The sequence below is a fragment of the Bos indicus genome, chromosome 1 (genome assembly GCF_029378745.1).
Source record: "Bos indicus isolate NIAB-ARS_2022 breed Sahiwal x Tharparkar chromosome 1, NIAB-ARS_B.indTharparkar_mat_pri_1.0, whole genome shotgun sequence".
NCBI classification, from domain to species: Eukaryota; Metazoa; Chordata; class Mammalia; order Artiodactyla; family Bovidae; genus Bos; species Bos indicus.
In genome coordinates this window covers 119,345,854-119,364,715 of record NC_091760.1, presented here as the reverse complement: position 1 = coordinate 119,364,715, position 18,862 = coordinate 119,345,854, and the positions used below count along the sequence as shown (strand labels likewise).

Below are 18,862 nucleotides of genomic sequence, written 5' to 3'. Positions count from 1 at the left end.
TGAAGTTTCCATTCCACTTTGTAAATGGAACTCACAAAATACTCCTGTTGACCACCAGAGTTTTTTTATTTGTATTGGAGTATAGTTGCTTTACAATGTTGTGTTAGTTTCTGCTGAACAGCAAAGTAAACAAGCCATACAGATACATATATCACCCCCTTTTTGTGAGTTCCTTCCCATTTAAGTCCCCACAGAGCATTGAATAGAGTTTCCTGTGCTATATAATAAGTTCTCATTGGTTATCTATTTTATACATAGTAATGTATATATGTCAATCCCTGTCTCCCAGTTCATCCCATCTCCCTTCCCCTCTTTGATGTCGGTACATCTGTGTCTTTCTTTCTCCTTTTCAAATAGTTCATCTGTACCATTTTTCTAGGTTACACATATATGCTTAATATATGATATTTGTTTTTCTCTTTCTGACTTGCATCACTCTGTATGACAGTCTCTATTGAGGTCCATCCACATTGCTGACTGATACCTGCGTAGTGGATTTTTAGTTCAACACAATAATCTAAGCCTTTTTCTGCACCTAAAAGTTCTGACACTCTTCATTCCACTTGAACTTGCCTCTCAAAATTGTTAAAAAGGGGAGGGGTGATATGTACTTGTGCTATAAATTAGAGAACGTGTTATCCATAGTCATGAAAGCTTGAAAAATTCCTGTAAGACAGAGCAGGTGGAAGCAGATACATCTTAAGAGAAGAAGTAGCCTGCAAGTGATTTGGAGCAACAATTCACACATTCTAGACATTCTCCCCTCCCCTCCCTGTCCCTGGTGAAAAGTAAGGAAGTGGAAATGCTATCTGTAATAATTCAGTAGTTGATCAGAAGGCAATTGGACTGGGGAATCAAAGCATATGAGTCCCCAAGAACAAGTACTTCCTTAAAGAAGAGAAAACTTGAGGGATTAATGGCATATCTTTTCCCTGAGATCATTTTTGCAGATGAAAAAAACATGATTATCAAACTTTAAAAATCTAAGATTAGACCCTGTAAAAAAACTGAATTATTAATAGTGATGCAGATGGTCTTAAGAAAGCTCCCGTAAGTCAGAAGAAAAGATTTAAAGATGAAAAATATGCACATAGTAATTATTTGAGAGAAGTTATTACCTAATAGTAATAATAGTGGAAATGTTCACCACTATAAAAGGGAAAGACTACTCAGATCCAAAAACTTCACTGAAAGCAAGACAAAATTAGTAATATAGACCTATACCTAAAAATATCCTGCTAAAATTTTTGGATTTCAGAGATAGACAAATTTCTAGAATAATCCATTTTAAAAGTTATGAACATCAGGCTTCTCTAGAACAATAAATGTCAGAGTAAGATGGAGTAGCAAGTACTGTTTTGAGGGGAAAAGATTATGATAGAAAAACTTGACACCAAGCAAAGAACAACAAAGTGACATTTTCAGATGTGTCAGGATTCCAGAAGGGAGCTGCTATAATCTCTTACATGCTGACCTACAGAGAAAACTTCTCTGTAGTTTCTTCAGAGAATAAACTTCTCTGAAAACAGAGAAAAGTTTACAAGTCATGTTTCCTAATTATAAGGCAATAAAACTGAAAATTACTCATAAAGGACAAAGAGTTTAAAAAGTAAAAGATCATATTTGGTTCAAGTAACTCTTAGATCAAAGAAGAAACAAAAATGAATTTCTAAGAATTTAATAAGTAATGTCTATGAGAATACTATAAGTCATAATGTATGGAATATAATTAAACATAAACTGAGAGTCTGAAATGTTTTATTTTAAGCAAAACCAAATAAAAATGTATGTTTTTTGATGCTTTAAGGTGTGGTAATTGTATTGAATGCATTTTCAAAGGAATCTTTCTCTTTTAAAGATTTATATTGCAATATTTATTTTAGAGATAAAAACAATGGTTAGATTAAGTATTTCTATTTCTAGATCAGAGGGTCATTTTCCCATTTCTAAAAAATATTTATGGATGTGTGAGCAGTGTTATTTCTTACATGTTATACAAATAATTGAAGGTTAATTAGCAGTATAACTAAATAGTAATATGCCAGTCTCCTTCAGACAAATATAAAAAATATTTAAAGCAATATTTTCCTCAGTGAATCTTAACTGACTTATTATCATTAGTCTTAGTGAAGTCGCTCAGTCATGTCCGACTCTTTGCGACACCATGGACTGTAGCCTACCAGGCTCCTCTGCCCATGGGATTTTCCAGGCAACAGTCCTGGAGTGGATTGCCATTTCCTTCTCCAGGGGATCTTCCCAACCCAGGGATCGAACCCAGGTCTCCTGCATTGTAGACAGACACTTAGGTGATTTTTTAAAATGTGTGTGTTGAATTATATCATAAAAGACTTTGGATTCCAAGGAAAATCTTGTTTCCAACTCATTTTGAAGCAATCCTGTTAGTCAGAGAGTCTCCACACAATACAGATAGATATAAGCCTAAGAAAAAATTGTAACAAATATTATGTGTGGAACCCTTGGGCTTCCCTGGAGGCTCAGTGGTAAAGAATCTGCTGCCAATGCAGGAGATGTAGGTTTGATCCCTGGGTAGAGAAGAACCCCTGGAGAGTACGGCAACCCACTCCAGTATTCTTGCCTGGAGAATCCCATGGACAGAGGAGCCTGGTGAGCTACAGTCCTTGGGGTCACAAAGAGCCAGACATGACTAAAGCTACTGAGCATGCATGCATGCACGTGGAACCCTCACTGCCTCAAACCGCAGAATCTTCCTTATAATAATGATAATTCAAAGGGATTTGAAAATCATTTTCATTTTCCCTCATTGGACTTACCAGTCTCCCATTTGCAAGTAAAGTTCCATGCCGGCATATTTTCATTGGCCCGATAAGCCCAGTAAATATATCTTTGGTGGGATCCACAGCAGAATAATACATCTTAGCTAGACAGACAGGATCCTTGTAGGTGGGTCCCACTTCCCTGGGGACAGTCCACTCATAGGTGAATGTTCCTTTGGGTGCCACATGGGAGCCTGAAGGAGGAGGCCCACCTATAAGAAAGGTCACATGGGGGAGGTTAAGTTTGCTTTCTGATGTGGTCATTTGAGCCATGGAGTAGACTGGGTTTAGTCTAGGACAACCCACTTTTGTGCTCCTTTATAAATTAGACTAGAATCCTACTTGTTCACTGGTGTCAGGTCACAAATAAGTATGATTTCCCCCAGGAAGTCTTCTCTACACCTCTGTCTGAGATTGGTGCTTGCTATGGTCTGAATGTTTATGTTTCTCCAAAATTCATATATGGGAATCCTAATGTCAAATATGATAGTATTTGAGGTTAGAGGTGATTAGGTTATGAGAGTAGAGCCTTTCTGAATGGGGTTATTGCCCTTACAAAAGAGATCCCACAAAACTCCCTAGCCCCTTCCTACATGTGAGGATACAAGAAATCAAAGACCCAGAAGAGTGTCTTCATTGGCTAGCCTTGACCTACAAAAATACCTAAATACTTCCATATAGTGGAATATTTTGTATCATTAAAATTATACCTATAAAATATTTATAATGTTAAGAAACCAAACTCTGGGTACAAAATTATAGCGATAAGTATATTTTATATATTAGGGCTTCCCTGCTGGCTCAGACTATAGACACTCCACCTGCAAAGCAGGAGACATGGGTTTAATCCCTGGGTCAGGAAGACCCCCTGGAGAAGGGAATGGCTTCCCACTCCATTATTCTTGCCTTGAAAACCCCATGGACAGAGGAGCTTGGGTCAGGGAGGGCTACAGTCCATGGGGTCACAGAGTCAGACATGACTGAATGACTAACACTTTCACTTTTTCATATTTAAATACTATGATATCAAAATATTATGTACACAGATGGAAGAGTGAAGGACTTATACAAAAATATAATAGTGGTTGGCTATAGAACTATGGATATTATGTTTGGCTACAAATTTTATATTTTTAAAACATTCTAAAATGTATATCTAATCTTATAACTACAAGAATATTTTTTCAAATTTAGCAGTTACCCAAATAGAACTCTGGAAATGTGTAATTGATACAATCCAAGTAAGTTACTTTCAGTATTGTCAATAATCACCCGATTAAGATGGGACAGAATTCTACAAACCAACTGCAAATGGTAGGAGAGGAGATTGACTTGCTTCCTGGCATGATGCCTGAGGATGGTATATGAGAAGATTCCTCAGAAGTTCCTGACTTTGGTTTTTTCAGGGCCATTTTCCTGAGGTGACCAGCACACTGGGTTATAAACATTATTGCTTGATTACCAAATGTTGTACTCACTTCCACTTGGTGAATAGTATGTGCCCTCGTTTTTCTTATCAACTCTCACTCCAATGGGCTCAATACTGAGGGGATGTGCTGCTTTGTTATGGAAGGTGACTCTGATGGTGTCTCCCACCTCTGCAGAAATGACGGGACCTGGGGATAAAGAGAGAATTATTATCCTCCCTGATATCTAACCTACAGAATACATAAGACAGTTGATTTCTCTGTCTTGTACTCTAAAAAGAACCTCTGGAAGCAACATGCTTATTGTGGCAAATGGAAAGCTTGGTTTTTTTAAAGTCCATTATCAATTTGACATGGGGAGTCTGGAAAGAGATGAGAAGGGTTTTTTGAGTTAACTTCAAGTAATGAAATGTGTTACCATGTTTAACCAAGTCAGTTCACAAGCTTCACACATCTAAAACTACTCAGTACCTGCATCTCCTCATCCTAGTTTACTGTGGACCAGACGTGTGCTATTTGGTCCCAAGAGCCAAGTTCAGTTCAATTCAGTTCAGTCGCTCAGTCATGTCCGACTCTTGGAGACTCCATAAATCGCAGCATGCCAGGCCTCCCTTCCATCAACCAAATCCCGGAGTTCACTCAAACTCATGTCCATAGAGTCGGAGATGCCATCCAGCCATCTCATCCTCTGTCGTCCCCTTCTCCTCCTGCCCCCAATCCCTCACAGCATCAGGGTCTTTTCCAATGAGTCAACTCTTTGCATCAGGTGGCCAAAGTACTGGAGTTTCAGCTTTAGCATCAGTCCTTCCAAAGAACACCCAGGACTGATCTCCTTTAGAATGGACTGGTTGGATCTCCTTGCAGTCCAAGGGACTCTCAAAAGTCTTCTCCAACACCACAGTTCAAAAGCATCAATTCTTTGACACTCAGCTTTCTTCACAGCCTAACTTTCACATCCATACATGACCACTGGAAAAACCATAGCCTTGACTAGACGGACCTCTAAGAGAATGCCATAAACATTGACCACCCAAAGGGGGTAAGTTAAATTTGTCTTGGCTGTGAAAAGCAACACTGTTGTGTATTTTCCATCACCAAAATTAATATTATTACTAAAAAAAGAATAAAAACATACATAATACACAAGTATTTTATGTAATATATAAAATGATATTTATTGAGAGTTTCCTATATGTTCTCCTGAGTATTTATGTGAATTAACTCATTGAATCCTTATGACTGCTTTATGAGGTAGGGATACTGTTGTTACTATCATTCTCGTTTTATAGAAAGGGGGCAGGCACAGAGAGTTGAGTATTTCAAAGGTCACATGGCTAATAGGTGAGGACAGACAGTGAGAACAGACTGAATCCACGCACTTGCTATTCTGCCCATGTGCCTTCGCAAGAAAAGATCTCTGGGTTCTGCCTGGGGAGAAGGAAGCTCTAAAACAAACCCACCTGTCTCATTAGTAGCAGCTGGATTTTATTTCTAAGGGAATGTACCTTTAACTAAAAGCAGAAGCTAATAGCTTCACTGTCTAGTAAAACAAAGTCACCCCTTACCTCTTTGAAGAAAGAAAAAAGACACTCAATTGAAGTCAGCCTGGCTTTTCATATTGAAGATTTACTGTGAGTAAATTTACATTGGGAAAGTGATTGGCTACTGCATTTTATTGATGTTTGCTCCTCCATGAATAGTTTGTATGTAGAAATCATGCTTCAGGTTCTGAAGCTTCTGTTCTTAAGTTGATTGTGGTTTAGAGGAAGAGTACATTGTTGTCATTTAGTTGCTAAGTTGTGTCTGACTCTTTGGTGGCCCCAGGCACTGTAGCCCCCCAGGCTCCCCTGTACATGGGATTCCCCAAGCAAGAATACTGGAGTGGGTTGCCACTTCCTTCACCAGAGGGTCTTCCCAACCCAGAGATAGAACCTGCATCTCCTGCATTGGCAGGCAGATTCTTAACCGCTGAGCCACCGGGAAAGCCCAAGAGTACGCTAGTATTTATGTATTCTGTGCAGACTTACCCAGGATGCCAAGATGTTCCTCTTCAGGGCCTCTCTGTTTTTGATTAGAGAAGGAGGCATCTGTGTACTCACGATAAACCAGCTTTTTATACGACCCTCCGATTCTTGTAGGACCCTGTTCAAAAAATGCCTCTGAAGCACTGCCAAAAGAGAAAGGGTTTAATTCTGGAGCTGAGAGCAGAACAGAGCCCAGTAGTCACACGGGATACTAATTGAAAAGTTCTGACCAAGGCTTAGAATTATTACCCATGATTTGCCAAATACTCATACAAGCAGATAGTACTAGGCATTCTGTAGAAAGATGTTAAGACTGCGGGTGGAGATTCATGGCACAGAGATTTAATTTTTTTTTCAAGTGAAGTGAAAAAAAATTTCAAGAGGACCCATGTCGACCCCTAACAGATAATAACTTGTCCTACAATAGAATCTTTTAAATAAATTATGAACTGTCTAAAAATAGAGTAACTACTGTTTATTGCATGTTAGCACTCAGAAACGTTCATTTATTGTCTGAAACTCACATGACGATGCAACAAAATTGGTATTATTCTCCCCATATTACAGTACTCTGCATTTCTGTTGATAGTCTTTCTTAATTTCTTCAGTATTTTCATGATATCCTTTCTTTTTTTTTTAATTTGTCTATTTTTGATTAGAGGATAATTGCTTTACAATGTGGTGGTTCTTTCTGCCACACATCAACATGGATCAGCCATAAGTATACATGTGTTCCCTCCCTCGTGAATCTCCCTCCCACTTCCCACCCCGTCCCACCCCTCTAGGTTGTCTCAGACCACAAGGTTGAGCTCCTTGTGTCATACAGCAACTTTCCATTAGCTATCCATTTTACATATGGCAATGCACATATTTTGCTGCTACTCTCTCAATTCATCCCACCCTCTCCTTCCCCTGCTGTGTCCAGAAGTCTGTTCTCTATATATGAGTCTCTATTCCTGCCCTGCAAATAGGTTAATCAGTACCATTTTTTCTAGATTCCATAAGTATGTGTTAATATACAATATTTGTCTGACTTACTTCACTCTGTGTAACAGGCTGTACGTTCATCCTCACTAGAACTGACTCAAATTCGTTCCTTTTCATGGCTGCATGACCACGTTTTTGAACTTGGTGTCTGTTACACTGAAGTGGTCTGTTTTATTCCTTCAGGTGATTTCTCTTGGTCTTTTAATTGGAAGTGGTTCCTCTACTTCTTCATTGTACTTACATTTCCCTCACTCTGAGTTTAGGAGAAACAGTCATCTACCGTAGTCATGGAAGGCTGTACACATGTGGAAGCGCTCCTGCGTAGCTTGTGTGGGTTTAATATTTTTTGGCCCAAGGGCTGCTTTGAGTTTGGATGCCTTCCACCTCTTTCCTCAGGGCGTGCCCCCATTATCCCCTTGAGGAGGGTGTGCAGATGCAGTGGCCTGCCAGCACTCCTGGGATCCTGTGATGTGTCCCATTGCCTGAGAGCATGCAAGGAAAGATGCTCCTCTGGGGGTCCCACCCCTCCCCTCTCACAGCCCCCAACAATGGCGCTCTACACTCTCAGTCACTCACACTCCAGCCCCTTCAGGCTGTCTCCGGCACATCCCACCCTAGTTCTCTCCCTGGGTCTGACCTCTGAAGCCTGAGCTTCAGCACCCAGCCCCTGTCTGCATCAGGCATCTCAGGCTGGGGAGCTCAGGGCCTTGGTATTGACTGTCTGTGCAGGCAGGCCTCTCTCCATTTTTCCTTCTGCAAACTGGTTGTTGCGCTCTCCTCTGAGGTGAAGCTCCCCCTCTGTCCCACTAGTGAGGGGACTTCCAGGGTGCAGGAACCTTTCTTCTCTCACAGCTCCCTCTGAGGGCACAGATCCTGTCCCAATTCCTTTCTCTCTCTCTCTTTTTTCTTCATTTGTCCTACCCAATCATGTGGAGATTTTCTTGCCATTTCAGAAGTCTGAGGTCCTCTGCCAACATTCGGTAGATGTTCTGTGAAAATCGTTCCACATCTTGACATAGTTTGGATGTATTTGTGGGAGGAAGTGAGCTCCAGGTACTACTCTTCTGCCATCTTAATCACTCCCTCCCCAGTCTCTTCATTTTACAGATGAAGAAATTAAATCTCAGAAAGGCATTTGACCTGACAAAGCTGCCCTTTTTATCTCTTCTCCTGTACAGACAAATGTACTGAACAGCTGCTCTTTGCCAGGAACCCTGCCATATGATGATGACATACCCATAAGCAAATGGACCCATCATTGTCCATATGGACTTTGCATCTGCCCCAGAAGACAGACTACAGACTGTTCAATATAACAACATGTAACAAGCACAGGGTGTTATGAAACATTTCTCCTGGAGTTATGGAGAGCGGGGAGAGGCCTCAAAGGCTTTCCAAAGGAAGAGATTTTAAGAACTAGCTAGAGGAGAAGTGGCGTTAAAAAGATGGAATACGTGTGGTGGGGAGAATGGGGGAGGTGTTTACAAAGAGGGAACAGCCTGTGGGAAGGCTCAGAGACGAGTGAGCATAGCATGTCTTATAACATAGGGCAGGACCATAGCATGCAGGGTAAGACAGGATTGGAGAAGGAGGCTTAGAGAAATGGGGGATGGGTGGGAGGACCTAGTTAAAGTTTCAGTACATCTCAAGGCTTTGAAACATGTAAGCAGTAAGGATTATGTTTTACGGGATGTCCCTGGTGGTCCAGGGCTTAAGACTCTGTGCTTCCAATGCAGGGTGTGTGGGTTTGATCCCTGGTAAGGAAACTATAAGGTCCCATGTGCCACACTGCATGGTAAAAATGTTTAAAAGGATTAGTGTTTTAGGAGGATTCCTTAAGTGGTTGGAAGACTGTGGTAGGGAGCCAAGTCAGTAGGCTTCTCTTAAAATCTCAATGAGGGTAGTGATGACTTCAGAGGTACTAGCAAAGAGGTTAGAGAGATGCAAACAAATTTCCCAAAATATTCAGGATATAATGAGGCAGCATTTGATGAGAGAAGGAGGGACTGGTGAAGGAGGGAAGGAGTCAAGGGTAATGCTCAGGCATTGGGATTTGAGTGATGGATGAATGGCAGTACTATTCGTGTAGAGGAGAAAGCTCAGAATTGTGGGGAAGACAGAGGGTTCAGGCTTGGACATACTGATTTGGAGAGGGCCTCATCCGAGTGAGGTGTCCACTAAAAAGTTCAGAATGAAAATCTGCCATTTATAAGAGCCTTCTGGGCTGGAGATACAGTTTAGGGAGTCATTATATCTGGCTGTCAGTGTAGCAGGGACTTAAATCTCTGCTTCAGAAGTCACAAGCTTGGGTAGAGCTCAGCTATTGGCCTGTTGAACATAATTTCTACTTGAAATGATGAAAAAGCTCTGGGAGTCACAGTGCTGATAATTATACAACCTTGTGAATATACCCAATGCTGCTAGATTATACAAGGCTGGTTTCAGGAATGGAAAGCTAATGAATCAATCTTGTTTTCAACATTTTCTGAGGATTTTCTTGAGAATCTGACAACATTTCTATTCTTTTTCATGGACTCAGAAGTCCTATTTCTCCAACTTGGACTCACTACCAAACACCTCAATAATTACTTAGAAGTCTAGGTAACTTCAAGTATCAGTTAAAATTTTAATTGCTGAATAGCCTTTTATGATTTTTTGAGGAGGAGTCATATTTTGAAATAATATCATTTTTTTTCTGAATTACCTTCCCGGTGCTCTTAAATTTTCTTTGGTGAAGGCGTCTATACCGGAGGGTGCATAGTTCCAGATGACTTCTTCAGCAGCGATGTAGTAGTGTCTAATTTTGCCATGGATATTGTCCTTAGATGAAGACTTCTTACAGTCTTGTACCCAGAAAAAGGCCTGCAAACCAGCTGAAAACCACACAGAGGCGCCACTGTTTAATGAAGCCATTGTTCTTTCTCCTATTGCCTTATCAATGCTGCCGGTGAAACAACAGACAGAAACTGAAGAAATAGACAGCTACAAACAATACTATGAACGAGTAAACAGCTGCAAATGAATCAGTCATGGAAAATTCAAGCAGTGGAAAAAAGCCTATATGCCACAGAGAAGTGGTATTACTTGTGTTTTCAAAAATGTGGAATGAACTTCAGTGGGATTTCACTGTGACCATCTTTTGATGAGAAAAAAGAATAGGACACATTAATAGATAAGTGGTGTGGGGAGAAAGCACTTTCACTATTTTATTTCACTGGGGTTTCTTTGGCTATGTCACGTGGCTTGTGGGATCTTAATTCCCTGGCCAGGGATTGCAGCCTTGCCCTCTGTTGTGAAACGGCAGAGTCAGAATCACTGGACTGCCAGGAATCCCTCACTCTTTTATGTTATCAGTGAGTCAGCACTGAAATAGATAATGCTTTCATGAGAAAAAGTAAGTGGTGAAGAGAAGCTTTGCCATATTTTAAGGGATGTGGTGGAATAGAGGAGGAGGAATAGAGTGATCATGTATTTGTATCGCTCCCTTGGATAAAATGGTTATGCACCTGCTGTGCTGGGCCTGCTGCAGCCAAGGTCACCTTTGATGAATGAGATTATATTTGAAGTTCAAAGTAACCTACTCAAAGACCCACATTAGAGCTAGTTTCTTCAGGAAACCCATATTACAAACTAATATTTTCCAAGAACTGGGGTATTTCTTTTCCTTATATTAAAGAGATGGAAAAGAGAGTTAGCATGTAAAAACAAGGAATAGCTGAACTCATAAAGAACAAAGTTGGTTGTATTTAACAGAATCAAGTCAAAACACAAGTTACTTTTCAGCACCAATATACACATCTTCTGGTGTTTAAAATATTGTATATTTTACAAATCTGAGTAGTTATAAGCAGTATTATACTTTTACGGTAAGACTATACTTCAGGACCAATTTTTGTTTTCCAAAAATTAACGTATTTTCAGCTTTAATTACTTTATAATTCCTCCAGTCTTTGTCTTTTTAAAAAAATTACATTATGATCCATACTTTCAGAGGAATAAAATTAACAGTTCAAAGTTCAGATCATTCCAAAGATATTTAGCTTTTAGATTCTAATTTCCAATAGTCAACCCATTAATATTGTAACTGAGACATGTCTCTTTTCTCAACTGACAGTTAATTTCAGGTATAGATGCCTTACCTTTCAGATGGTTTAGATTCTGACAGCTAAGCATCCATTGTCCAGGGTTCTGAGCCACCATAAGAGCATCAAAGAGGGTAGCGGGAAAGAGATTGATTGTATCAACACGGTAGTTCTTGCTAGTCAACACTTGCCCATGGAAGAAAGCTGCGTGCACATCAATTTCATTACCCATACCAAAAAGATACCATTTCACTCGGTCCTTAGCACACATGGAGAGTCCTGGGAGACTTCCAAAAGCATATCCATTCACAGCTGTAAGTCAAGAGGAGAGACTGTGACTAACATATATTGGTGCCTGGAATATTGATAGTTACGGCTACAAAAATAAAATCAATTTGAGATTGAAAATACCTGGCACACACATCACTATTCTTCCCTTCTGTACCCACATCAGACATTATTAATCAATCACAGCACTCTTCATTTTGGACCTGAATTCAGCCTCAGGTTTTTTGTCAACACAGTATTAGCACATGAACACTGAAGATGAAACCTATTCGCTGTCCTTGTTATAAACTATACACCTTGGTACGTTCAAGTGTATATTTGCAAATACAAATGTGTGCACTCATACATACATATAAATGCACACACATATATAGTAAATAGAAAAAAGACATGCTTATTTATGAATCAACCATATGCATCATGTTGGTAGTGGCAGTATGGATGATGTCAAAGTTTTCTTGCTTATTTATCAGAACTTTTCCAATTTTCTACAGTGATGTGAATTGCTCTTTCAATAAGAACACAAAGTAAGCTTTTTTTTTTTTTTAACTTGAAAGACAAAATTGGAAGAAATGTGAAGGAGGAAAAGATCTAAAAAGTCAAAAGCAGGATGGCCCAAGATTCTTCTAAAAAACTGAGAGTCACTGTTCAAACTGGGAGGTCTTAGTTTAAGCAGAAATCAGTTCTGGGAAGTACTGTGAGTGAACCAAATGCAACAGGGATACCAAACCAGGCTTAGCCAGGCTGGATGTTTGAGTCTCTAACATCTATTTTGCTTAGCACAGAACAGAGGCTGGATTAAAGTATGGAAAGAGGATCTTCCAGCCAGAAATAAGCAGAAGTTGGAAACAAAAATCTGTCCTGTGTTTAATTTGTTTATTTTTCTGCTTTGATAGTAGTTATTATTGCATTCTCAGTTTCTGCCTAAGAGCTATTTTTGAGAAGCTAAACACAAACAAAAATCTACACTTATTGGTCTAGTAGGTATTAAGGGATTTGAAATTTTATGCAAATTCTAAGTGATAGATTATCTTACTAAACCCATTATTTTGTGTCTGAGAATTAAGGAGAAGCCTAGGCAGTAAAGAAAGCATTTTTAGAAGAAATAAAGTGAGCTAAAATGTAGGGGAAAATGATACAAAGTTGGGGGTGGTAGTGAAGGATAATATGTATGTAAAAGAAATCTTTTAGACTTAATGGTTTGAACTATTTTCTTAACTATAGTGCAATGCTTTAAAATATAATTTAATAATTTTAGGCTGCTTTAATTTTTAGGAGTCGGGAGAATAAAAAATATGTAGATATAACACACATATATATTTAACCATAACTGATATTGATTTATCCTTATTAGTTTTGAAATGGTTTGATGTATCTGGCTTTACCTGGCTTAGAGTTCTGATTGGACCTGTTTAGCTGAATATCTATTTGCATACCCAATATGCTTTGTTACCAAGGGCATAGATTAGAATACACTACTTATTCATGTAAGGGAATAAGGTTAGCATAATTCATGGACTGAGAAAAATAAGATAAAGTTAACAGATCCTGTGTAATCTTACAATACATTCTGTTACTCTCCTGGAAGTCTTCATTATCTTTTTCAACCTTCTCTGGTTCAGAGCAGTAGGTTTTAATGTTTTCTTCTAGGTACCAGCTGAGATTTTCATCCACCACAGAAAACATTACCACAAATTCTTTGTCAATATTTTTTTCTTTTTCTTCATCCAGAGAATCTGAAGTGAAAATTACTATTTCAGTAGACCTTAATTTTTAGCATGAATTTTAGCATGTGATTCATATAGCTTTAAACAATTTTAGTATTTATTTTCCGAACAGACCAGAAATCTGGACCAGTCATTCCTGTTTTATAGACTTGGAAGTATTTAGGGAATTTATGTTCAGTAACCTAAATGTTGCTTCATGCACCCTTTTTTCTCCTTCCCTTGCCTACCCTTCCCTTCCTTTTTTTCTAGACTCACCGCCCCTCTACCTTCCCTACTCAGTCATAACACAGAAGACTTAATGTATATTTAAAGAATAAACCTCCCTGTCTACTGTCTTTGGTAATTTATTGAGACTAATAATGAGAAAATGTACCTTTTTTGCAGTGTATTAAAGGCCCAATGAGTCCTGAGGCGATGTCTTTTGGAGCATCAATGTGGGAATGGTAAATCCGGGTCACGCAGTTGCTGTCTTCCTGACCAGGACCTTGTTCGGGGTTGGCATGCAGTATGTACATGCACTGTTCACCTGGCTGCACTTTGTCATCTGCTTTTTGAAAATCTGTGGTGTTATCAGGATAAATGGCCCCTAGGAAACGACATGCAATGAAATGACAGGTTGAATTTGAATGTGCTTGAACTTAAAAGAAAAAAATAGATGGTCTGTTAATTCATTCAGCAAACATTTATTCAATATCTAGTATGTATCCCCTTGGGAATGCAGTGATATTCTACTTGAGCACAGAAGAATAAGAAGCTAATGGCAACAAGGTCTGGGAGTTTCATAGAAAATGTCATTTTTTATACTTGACTGAGTGGGGAAGACTCTTGAGAGTCCCTTGGACTGCAAGGAGATCCAACCAGTCCATTCTAAAGGAGATCAGTCCTGGGTGTTCTTTGGAAGAAATGATGCTAAAGCTGAAACTCCAATACCTTGGCCACCTGATGCAAAGAGTTGACTCATTGGAAAAGACTCTGATGCTGTGAGGGATTGGGGGCAGGAGGAGAAGGGGACGACAGAGGATGAGATGGCTGGATGGCATCACTGACTTGATGGACGTGAGTCTGAGTGAACTCCGGGAGTTGGTGATGGACAGGGAGGCTGGCGTGCTGCAGTCCATGGCGTCGCAAAGAGTTGGACGCGACTGAGCGACTGAACTGAACTGAACTGAGTCTTCAAGAAGCAGTAATAGATGAATTAGGAGCATTGTGACTTTGGGTGCTCAGTCATGTCTGACTCTTTGAGACCCCACAGACTGTATAGCCTGCCTGCCAGGCTCCTCTGTCCATGGAATTCTCCAGGCAAGAATACTGGAGTGAGTTGCCATTACCTTCTCCAGAGAATCTTCCCATCTCCTTCATTGGCAAGTAACTTCTTTACCACTGCGCCCCCTGGGAAGCCCCATAGTGACTATGGGTTTGCAATTTAAAAAAAAACACTTTTTCTGAGAGTTCAGAATTAGGGTCATGTTAAAATGCCATACAACTGTATGTAAAAAACAAAAACAAAAAAATGTTTTTGCCCTGGGGTTATGGTATGGAAGTAAGAGCAAAATGGCTACCCTCTGCTATAATTTGAAGTTTCTTGTATGATATCAGATTTTTGCCTATGAAATAACCATGAAATTGTTTTAATTTTTACTTTAATTTTGTATTTTTCCAAACATATGCAAAAATTAAGAGAATAATGTGATAAATTTCCATGTGCCCAAAATCTCAGCTTTACCAGTGATCAACTCAAGGCCAATCTTGTTTCATCTATACTCTCACCCACTCTAATCCCCATCATCAGTGAATTATTCTAAAGTGAGCCCCTGACTCATGTCATTTCATTTATAAATAACTGAGTATGTGTCTCTGAAAGCTAAGTACTCTTTTTTCGTCTAACACAGCCACAATACAATGATCATCCGTAAAAATTATTTATATCCTAATATGACATGAAATTGTAAAAAATAAGATGGCAGTAAACTTTTATGCTATGAATATAATTATTTTGTTTACAAAAACACATAAATATATAAAAGATCAAAACATTGACCTTGTAAAGCAATCCCTCTTTTAAATACAAAGCCAATAATTAGTTAAGGTGAATTTTAGTCTATTTCCAAGCTTGATCCTTATAATTCCCATGAACTGTAGCATGGCCTCAGCATTTTTTTTATAACTGACATTTATAGAACTCTTATTATATACTCTCACTGTTCCTATTTTATAGATGAGAAAACTGAAGCATAGAGAATTTAAGTAACTTGTCCAAGGTCATTCAGCCAAGTAAAAGCCAATGCTGCACTGAAATACGGGTCCGTTAATTTTGAAGTCCTTGCATTTAACCACAATAAAACATCATCTCCTGTCATCATCTTCGTCTCCATCATCATCATCACCATCATCACCATCACCATCTACTAAGAATGAGATCACAAGCACCAAATATAATCTTTGTTCTTCCCGTACCGTCTTTAAGGATTCCAAGTCCTATAGTTAAGTGACCTTTTGGTTAATTGTGTCTCAGGTATGACTCCAGGATCATCCAGCCATGTGCACTATCTGGTTACTGTGTGAGATGACTGTGCTGCCTTAGCTGGGACAAAGTTAGGATGGAAGGTGACAATTGTTACAGTAAGTTCACATGTAGGAACTTTAGAGATAAGACAATCCCCATCTTGAGTCCTGTTTCTTCCTTCAGGATTTTTGTCTTTTCCAGGCTTTAATGTGCACTATTTCTCTTAGTTTGACTATTTATCTGGAAAGGTGTAGGGCACTGGGAAGGAAGTCCAGCTCTCTTTGACTCCAGAAATCCTATCACATTCACACTCTACATAAGCAAGCATAACCAAGAGGAGCACAGCATTATTAGGATGAACCAAAACACTTATTCATAAAATAGTTCAGAGCTAAAGAACATTATTACAGGTCTTATCCAGGAGGAAAGTCCATAATCTTGGAAGTTAAAAAATGGCGCTACTGAAAAGGAAGACAGGATTCCAGCAAGATTTTGAGTTGAACTGACCTTCATGCTCCTTATAGTAAGTCATTCCATGTGCATGAAATGTATAAGGCCTAGAGGCAAAGTTTTTCAGATGTACATAAACTTTATCTCCAGTTTCAGCTTTGATAATAGGGCCTAAAAACCCTAACCAGACAGGTTTTTCTATAACAGTCCTGAAGTTTTCATCTGTGTACTGAAGATACACAGCCTTCTTGTAAACGCTTCCAATTCTATTGGGGCCATTTTGAAGATAGATATTGGAATGTTCCCTGCAAAGGAAAAGAAGACAACCTTAGTAGAAGCCATCATTTCCAGGGATAACATTATAATGAAAGAGAAACGAATAACCATATGATATTAAATGTTTGCCGTTGTTGTAAGGATGCTTCCAAAAAATGAAGAGAAGAGCTGGCATTTAGCCATGTTATTTTAATAATGTGAGGTGTCCTACATTAGCTATATGGCAGACAACCATGTGTGAATGCTCCATAAAAATATAATACATCTTACCAGAGTATTTCTTACAAGATTTTAATGTTAAAGCACAGAGACCTTATGAATATATATAAATATATAAATTTATTAAAATAGAGCTAAGACATTTCTCACTTCTTGTGCACCTCTTTCAGTCATGAAGAAAACTTGAGTTTACAAGCAATCAATCTGGATGTGTGAGATGTCAAATTGTGTGTATATATTTGTTTTCCTAAAGCAAAGCTAATAATGCTAAGGTAATGCTATTGTTTTACTTTCTTTTAGCAAAACTAAATCAAAGTTGGACTTGATGCATATAATGTATATGGGTTTTTTAATTACCTTTGATTTCAAATTACCCCTGTGGTTTTTTTAATCCCTTGCTAGCAAAAGTACTTGAACATTTAAAGTTTATATTCTGGTTAGTGCCTGATTAATAGTTGCTTAAAACTTTCCTGAAAATATCAGCAAAGTGAATAGTAGCCAGGAAAAAAAAAAAAGAGAAGAAAAGAAAGGAAAAGAAAGAAATTGAGCTTGATATTCAAACTTTTGAACTGATTCTTAAGTTATTGTCTTTGACGGAAGCCGGGATAGGTCAGTGGAATCTACCTGTGGGCAGTGGCTTCTAGTCGTTCAGGAGAACCCACTTAAAACCTGGGCTTTGGCAGCCCTTCCACACTTGAGGTCTCCTCCACTAGAATAAAAAATGCTAACATTCTGGCTAATGATCTATGGTTTGTGTGCGTGTGTGTGTGTGTGTGTGTGTGTGTGTGTGTTGCCTGCTTTGATCTCAGTGACTTTTGGTGTCTTACTATTTTCCACTCAACCCTTGTGAGGCTGTATAACCTGACTAAGGAATAAATTTAGGCTTGTTTTCTCAGTGGTAAGCTCATCAGAAAGAGTGAAGAATATTTTTCCTTTTTATTTTTTTTTCCAGATGAGAGCAGAGCTTGTGTGGGAATGCTGATCTTTGTCTGTTGCAGAGTTTAAAGCCCTGTTTTTATTTTTTAAATCTAAGGCTCTGGCCCAATGTTTCTTAATTTTCACATGTATAGGAATCTACTGAGGACCTTGATAAATGCAAGTTCCTAGGCTCCAGCCCCATTGATTCTGCTTCTGTGCTGCTGGGGTGGAGTTTAGGCATCTGCATTTACTAACAAATAACCCCCATGTGTTCTGATGCCTCTCTGTGCTCATGGGCAACCCAAGTAGGGGAGGCTCCAGATGCAGGGGGAGAAAGCGGCCCAATCCCAGGGACAGTGGGATTCCTGGATGCCTTGAGACAGAAAGGTGGCTGGTTCCGGTCGTGGCCAAATCTCTCCTGGCATGGTGGCATGGAGGTACCAAATTGAGCTTGAGTGAGGGGACCACTAAGAAGGGTCTCTGAGCTGCATTTGGGCAGCAGGAACAGATGTTGAAAATAGCAGAGCTCCGTGCTCTGGATTGACCAGAGAGCTTTTACAATGAGCACCTTATAGTTGTCATGCTGGATTGTTTAAGCCCTGGGATTCTCAACTTGTTCACTGAAAAAATGAGTGAGATGGGAGTCTCTTTCCCCTATCGTGGTGGGAGAAGGGCCAAATTGGAAGTTAGAAAAATAAAGTTACATCTTTTATAACCAATACAGCAAATCCATGATTAAGCCATTATTCGTCATATTTGTTTTCATTTTCTAATTGTTGCAATTTCCATTTTGTTAAAACAAACCAAAAAAAAAAAAATATTGAGAAAAGCTCTGAGAGACTTTAAGCACATTAAAATACATGAAAAAACAATGAGAAGGGGTGTGACTTCTTCCCCCTAAACTGCCACATTAGTACAGACAGGAGTAATCTTAATGAATAGATGTTGTAACAGCAGCAAAATTCCAAAGCCCTGAAGGCCACTGAGATTAAAGACAGATTCATCCAGTCCACTTTACTGAGAGGAGGTCAGGAAGAGGGCAGTTCAGTCAAGCACACAATGGCAGCTGGAAAGCTTATAGCTCAAAGATGGAATTCCTCTCGGGTCACATCAGAACCTGGGCCACTCAGTCTCACACAGACCTGTCTAAGCCTAGCGGAAAGTTT

General features: G+C 39.2%; 1 protein-coding gene across 2 annotated transcripts in view; it reads right to left on the bottom strand.

Annotated features, from left to right (window-relative positions):
• LOC109559368 (ceruloplasmin) overlaps positions 1–18,862 on the bottom strand; it is a 60,137-nt gene that overhangs the window by 33,550 nt on the left and 7,725 nt on the right. For both annotated transcript variants that reach the window (XM_019961047.2, XM_019961056.2), the window contains exons 2-9: positions 16,341–16,588; positions 13,704–13,916; positions 13,166–13,339; positions 11,373–11,627; positions 9,938–10,106; positions 6,250–6,389; positions 4,274–4,411; positions 2,793–3,007 (exon numbers count right to left, since the gene is read on the bottom strand). In XM_019961047.2, the coding sequence (XP_019816606.2) occupies positions 2,793–3,007; positions 4,274–4,411; positions 6,250–6,389; positions 9,938–10,106; positions 11,373–11,627; positions 13,166–13,339; positions 13,704–13,916; positions 16,341–16,588 (1,552 nt within the window). The remainder of the gene's footprint in view (positions 1–2,792; positions 3,008–4,273; positions 4,412–6,249; positions 6,390–9,937; positions 10,107–11,372; positions 11,628–13,165; positions 13,340–13,703; positions 13,917–16,340; positions 16,589–18,862) is intronic.